We start from the raw sequence: 6,809 nt of genomic DNA, 5'->3' as shown, positions 1-6,809 counted from the left end.
TTAAGTAGGTATTGTTTAATTAAAAACAGAGATTTGACAGTTTTTTTAAAAATATTTCAACGTTTACAGCTATCTTTTGCATTTGCGTTTTATACAGTGTCATAGTGTACAGCCTATCCATGTTTTCTGTCTGGTTTTGTTTGTTGTTTTACGTAGGTATTGTATTTAAATTGTGCTTATTGTAACTACTCTACATGCTTCAATTGCAAATTGAATTTATCTTGATTTCACAAACAGCCAAGCATTGGTCACATAGTAGTTAAAAACAACACTGATCTATAAATTATTAAATATAAAAAAACACTATAATAAAATGTCCACAGACTGGCCAGACTGTTATTGGTATATATTTGCTTATGCTGTACATTTTACTAGCACTAAAGGTTTAGTAATTCTACTTTGCGAGACAGGTCATAAGTGTCATTGGTGTTATTCACTGTGTCATCTGACTCATGACACCTCCATGAGGCTCAGCAGATCAGACCTACAGCACACTCATAATACACTGCACCTACACTTGGGCTTAAATATACCTCCAAACAACTCATGCCATCTTTACTCAAAAATCTGTACTCAGCAGTCCTAAAACTGATGACACATTCTTTACATCAAATTTAAAGCAAACTTTTTTCAGGATGGGTTCATTTGGTAAAATCTACTCCTAAGTACGATCCTTTGTGTATCAATTGTACTTGACATCAAAAGTGAGTAGTTTAAAACGAGTAATTATTTGCCTAACTGTGCCTACAACATACATTTTCTTTGACAAGAAACTCAATAGAACCTTGATTACACACATGCATGAATAAGACACATATACTCATATTTATACTCAAGCTAAACTGTATCTTAACCATACGTAGCAGTACGTAAAACAAGCAGACCCAGAAAACCTGACACAAACTAGAATTTGTGGCTTTAAATTGACATCATCAAAACTCTGACAACAGTATATCAGTAGTACATGCTGAATGAGATATGACAGACTTTCCCAGTTATTTCCATGGTTTGTAGTTTATTTCATTACAGACAGGGCAGAGGGGCAGGGATTTAATACATTCTCATTGTGGGGCAGGAAAGGAGGGGAAGCAAACCAGGTAAACATGGACAAGACATAGTTGAATTATTATTCTTTCAATATAGACCAATTTGCAAACCTGCCAATAGTTTGAATAAATAACTTTCAGATGAAATATTGTTTTTCTATATGTCAAAACTGATATATTTTAATATAGTCATTATCTCCTTATTGTTATATAGTTGTTTTTTACATGACTATTGGTATTCATCTTTTTTTTAGACATCTGCATAAATAATTACACATAGAACATGGTGCTGTACACATCATGGTGGAAAGTATTATAGTGCTTTCTTTCAGTGTGTCTGTGTATGAACAGCTGCAAGCAAAGCTACGGACCATACGAAATTGCTGGCCAAACCTTAGTGTATCTTGTGAGAGTCTACTGGGACTGGCAGCATGATTTGAGTAGTGTCAGACTGTAAACTAGCTGGAACTGTCAGCTGTGAGTAATCACAGCAAATCTAAATCCAAACAGAGGGACTGTGCAGACCACTATAGTGACTCCAGGCTTGACGGTGGCAATGCACCAAAGGTCACTGTGAGCAGGATGTCACTTTGCAGCATGTCTCACCACTATGAAACATTTGTAAAAAGAGCATATTCTCACCATGCTATGGCAGAATGTCAAATACTTTTCCACTCGGACAGAAAAAAAGCTGAAATATATAACTTCTTACATTTGGGAAAGTCTAAAAAGTTCCCCACACTGTCCCAAAAAACTGAGATAAAAATCACTGACATCAAACCAATCTGTTGCAAGAGCAATAATGATAATACCATCAAATATAGCAATAAAAGTGATAACATTAACGGTAATAAATAATGCAAATTGTGAGCCACCTGTTACACCCAGAGTGATATGGAAGATTGTATGCCACGTACATTATTCAGAATTGTCATACGTGAATTTCAAGCCCATTTATTCATTCAGTCCAACCTCAAGGATGTTTGAGATGAACCGCATTAAAGGGAAGCAAACACCTTGATGTCCAAAATGACTGAGAGCACCTTGAGAACAAGAGAGATGATATCCTGGGGACACTTTTAGAATACACAGTTTGGTCCTGTCTGGTGACCCGGACATTTTAAAAGCCTCTATGAGGTTTGCGTTTACATATATTATCATGCCTGAACAGGTTTAGAGCTTATTTACTGGGACTTAATGACAAGACTTGTTCTATACCATCCATGCTACTCTGAAATGCATAAAGCATGCAGACCCTGACCTGGACACACATTGCTAAGAGCTCTCCAAAGAGTAAGGTACAGTAGCTATGAGACTAGGACAACTATTACCAAGTGCATTATTATATCAAACCCAAGGTACAGAGGTTTCCCAATGAAAGCCATGGCAGTGTTTAAAGGTCAGGGTGGCATCTTTTCTGTGGTGTTGCTGTGTAACAGTCTACATGGGAACCAACAGAATGGGAAGGAAATAATGAACTTAGCTTGTGTTTAAGTAAAGCAATATCCATTTACATATACAAAACTACATCTCATAAATACATTTGGCATACAATGTATTACATTTTTTGGCAAAGGGGGGTTAATTGAGCAATATGATGTGTGCAAGAGTATCCAAATGTCAATCTAAGTGGATTATTGACAATGTCTCTTTAAAATTAAATAAATAAAAAAACTTCATGCACTATAAAGAGTAACCAAAAGACTCAAAAACATCCATAGGCGTCTGTAATAACTTTGTCACAATCACTAAAATCTTTTAAGACACATGAATTCTCACCAATGTAACACACTTACTCTCTTTCTCAAAGTCAATTCTTTATAGACCTGAGGAACATTTCATAATGTCTTCTCACTTCTATTGAGTGATGAATATGTCCATCTTCACATTCCTGATTTGAAAAAATAAAATGAAATAAAAGCTGGACAAGATTTCCGGAGCTGCTGAGTGGTGCAGGAAGTTGTACAGTACATCAACCCAGATGATGTGCCTATGCTAACCTCTTCTACAGTGTTAGTTTTTGAATCCCTGCTCAGTTAAGTATTCTCCCTTTGATTTTGTTAAGTCAGGGATTTGATGTAATGCTGATGCGTCCCTACATGGGTGAGACGACATTGTTTTGGAATGGTATTGTGAAGCTACAGTTAATTATATTCACCTAAAAGCAGTACAGCCCCCTGGCATGCAGAGAGAGGTATCTTATTTAGCTTAGTCATTGCAATAGTGTGAAAATGCTATAAACAGCATTCACTGGGGGCACCTGAAGAATGGAAATAGTTTGTGAGTTGGTCAGTTTCTGTCATTGGATCTCTGATGAGTGGCTGCATTCCATCGCATGCATGTACTGTGATATGTTTTAAATTTTGGATGACTGCACCTCTCAATTTAGAGCAAAGGGCATTAGAGTCTTGGGAGCACACTACACCATAGATGATAGTGTGTTCTCTTCAGGACAGTGGCAAGGGCTAGATGTTCGTAGGGAGTTCATGGCTGGCACGGTGCCCTCGGCGGGGGAAAGGTCGTTGAGCTCCTCAGATGACGAAAGAGGGAAGGAGGGTGACAAAGAGATGCCCGAAGAGGGGTCAGCAGATCCAGCAAAAGTGCGTGGGGGCTTGGGGACAAGGTTAGGCTCCAGTGTTGCTCTGGCCAGAAGTTGTTTGTCATCCAACAGCTGTCCATCTCCGAGACACTCACCCTGCCCGAAGGAGCCCCGGCCCGACTCTGACTCCCCGTCAGACAGCTCCAGAGGCGGTGAGCTGCTGCCGTCCAGTCTGAATAGAGAGTCTAAGTACTGGGCGAACTCCAGCACTGCCTGGCTGGGGTTTCCATTGGATAGTTGGGGTGGAGGAGTAAAAGCTGCTGGTCTGGTCTCTGCACTTAACTGTTTCTCTGCGGTCTCCAGCTCCCAATCTTCATTTTCTCGATCCATTGGTCTCAAACCAATTTGTGGGCTGAGGGGAGTGTTAGGAGTGCTCCCTGGGCTGTAGACACCAGGCATCTGTTGGTGATCCCCATCAGGAAGCATTTTTCGGTTGACGTTAGGCTCTGGCTTAAACGGCTGAGCCAAGGCGCTCTGGTTTAGCAGAGCTGGGGAATGGTGTCCACTGTAGCGAGGTGTGGCTGGAGACAGCCGCATGGGGTAATCCGGGGTGGATCTGGATTCCAGTGGGGTTAAGAAGGGCCCAACCTCACCCAGGTGCTCTGGCGTTTCCTGGCAGAGGCAGTCAGCAGCCAGTAGTTCAGTGCGAGAGCTGAGAGATGGGTTCTCCTCGGGGATCGGGGCATCCAAAGGGAAAGGGAGACAACTCAGCATTGGTGAACCTCTTAGCGCAGCTGAGGAGCGTCGGGAATCCAGACTATAGAGGGATTCGGCGTCTGAGAGACTCTCCATGACAGCCAGAGGTGCTTTGCGGTCCCTCAGCTCCACTGCCAGGCGCTCCCGTGCTCCACGCAGCACTACAGGCACTGGGGGAGGAGGGCACTCAGAGAAACCATCCAGAGATATTTCAGACTGGGCACACGAACTAGAGGAGAGGAGAAGAAGGGGTTGGAGAGTAGTGACAGGGAAAGGAGGGGACAGGGGATCCAAAACACAAGACAGATGTGAAAAATGGGTCTAAACAACTTACGAAGGGTTAAAAAAAGGGAAAAACGGGAAGGTGTTAGTATTTAAACCATATCTAGATTCTACAGACTAGGTGGACACCAGCACACATTACATAGATGGAAGGAAGAACAAAGAAACATAGAGACTGGAAGGCCAGGAGTGTATCGTAGTGCTCTTGTATTAGCATCTAATACAAGAGAGATAACATCATAATTCAACCATCACTACCAGGAGTTCACACTGACTTTGGACAGGGGCTAAACCAGAGGGGGTGAGGTTGGAACTGAATACTACCATACGTTGCAACTGCTCTGTGGTCAGACGGCGTGCGTGCATGCGTGCATGAGAAGGGAGCACATTATGCAAAATTATTATTAGCATGCATTGCTTACCGTAACAATGGTTTTAGACTTTTTTTTTTTAACCAAACGGAACAGACAGAAACAATGATTTTGAGAAAACAATAAAGTAGCAGTTAGTAGCAGTTGTATTATTTAGTATTGGCCAGAAAGTTAAATTAAAATGAAATGTTCCCATGATTATCCCTACAGCTTAGGAAGAGGTTTGCTCCATTATATATTAAGTTGGAGGAATATACAGAGGATCAAACAAACCGTTTTATATATATTTTTTAGGCTCCAACACACCCACAGTGGTGCCTGGTGTACTAACCGAACACTACTGTTCCTGCGGTGGTGGGTTGTAGGCGTTGGCTGCTGAGAAGTTGTTGATGTATCCACGAACATATTCTCTGGGTTCAAGTCCACTTCTGTGGGGCTCACCATGATCTTGGCTGCTGACAGCAAAGCGGTTTTCCCTTTGTTGTAGTTTTCCAGCACCTGTCACAAGCACAAAAGGTGTAGACAGACACGTGACTTGACAGATAATGGTACGATGAGAGCAATAGAGAGCAGGGAGGATAAACAACATTACAGAGCAAACTAGATTTTTTACAATATTTCTTCTATGCGGTTCTTAAAAAAAAGTGGAATCTCAATTTACGGACACTTGTGTGTGTTTAACACACACACACACACACACACACACACACACTTTGGATCACCCTTTGTATGATTATAATAGTTTTCAACGACCTTATCCAAGAAACCACTACATCTTTATTTAACTGCAGATATGATTACATATATTATGGTGTTAGAAAAGCAGTGTATTTCAGATAAATGTAAGTGCAATCTAATGGCGAGCTTACACCTACTCCAACTGACATTAAACACCCACAATGGAGTCATGATGCCTGAGCTAGAACTACGCAAGACCTACAGTATGATAAAGGATAGTAAATCATTAGACAACTGTAAATGCAACTTCAAAAACATTCAAGACAAACCCTGTCTCACAAAATCTTATTGTGTTGTTTTAATAGCTAAAAATTGTGACCAAACACTAACAGCAAATCACATCAACACACAACTACATGTATTTGGTTAACTTTAATGAGTTAAAACACTTAGTGGAAGCACATTGCTATAAAAACAAGTGGAACAGTAAGAGGACATGAAAACACTGAAAACAATGAATACAATTCATGCGACAATCAATGGAACATAAAATGGCATGAATGTAAACATGACTGAAATTCATTCAGAAACAGGCTCAGTAAGTTAAAGATGGCATTAAAACAAACATGTTTATAGTGTTTGGGTTATGCAGATGGTTATGGATCCCACATGAAAACATAAGGATGTTACATGGGTGAGCGTGACTGATGATACATGAGGACAAGATTGCTGTAAGTGATAAACTACAGCAAATATTTGGCACTAACAATATCAAACATATCACTTGTAGGCACTAGGCACAATCACTTAACGAAAAACAAAACAAAGCATGAAACTGCAGACTAAGTACCCAGAGAGAGATCATTTATACTTAGTTTTGCATTATGCAATAATGTCCTGCAGCCATATTCTTATAATTTATAAAAGCACATTTAGACATAGCATTATGAAATGCATGAAGAGCATAACAATATAATTCCAGTTTTCAGAGTCCTGTTAATAAAAGCCCTACACTGAACCAAGGCAGTAATAAGAGGACATTAGACTAAGTGAGCAGCAATTTTACAGCAGAGCAGAGTACTACACAGTGTTTACACATTTGTTCCCCCTTACTCCATCTGCTGCTGATGAGTAACT

The 6,809-nt window shown here is 40.4% G+C and overlaps 1 protein-coding gene across 3 annotated transcripts in view; it reads right to left on the bottom strand.

Annotated features, from left to right (window-relative positions):
* Positions 1-994: 994 nt before the first annotated feature.
* dagla (diacylglycerol lipase, alpha) overlaps positions 995-6,809 on the bottom strand; it is a 36,352-nt gene continuing 30,537 nt past the window's right edge. The window contains exons 19-21 of one of the 3 annotated variants that reach the window (XM_031276579.2): positions 5,326-5,492; positions 5,046-5,063; positions 995-4,570 (exon numbers count right to left, since the gene is read on the bottom strand). In XM_031276579.2, coding sequence (XP_031132439.1) covers positions 3,466-4,570; positions 5,046-5,063; positions 5,326-5,492 — 1,290 coding nt within the window. In that variant the 3' untranslated portion in view covers positions 995-3,465. Of the gene's footprint in view, positions 4,571-4,898; positions 4,965-5,045; positions 5,064-5,325; positions 5,493-6,809 lie in introns of all 3 variants that reach the window. The other 2 variants (XM_031276578.2, XM_031276580.2) reach the window with 2 other exon arrangements.

Source organism: Sander lucioperca, chromosome 3 (genome assembly GCF_008315115.2).
Source record: "Sander lucioperca isolate FBNREF2018 chromosome 3, SLUC_FBN_1.2, whole genome shotgun sequence".
Classification (NCBI taxonomy): Eukaryota; Metazoa; Chordata; class Actinopteri; order Perciformes; family Percidae; genus Sander; species Sander lucioperca.
The sequence above is the reverse complement of the archived record's forward strand: the minus strand, read 5'-3'. Positions and strand labels throughout refer to the sequence as shown.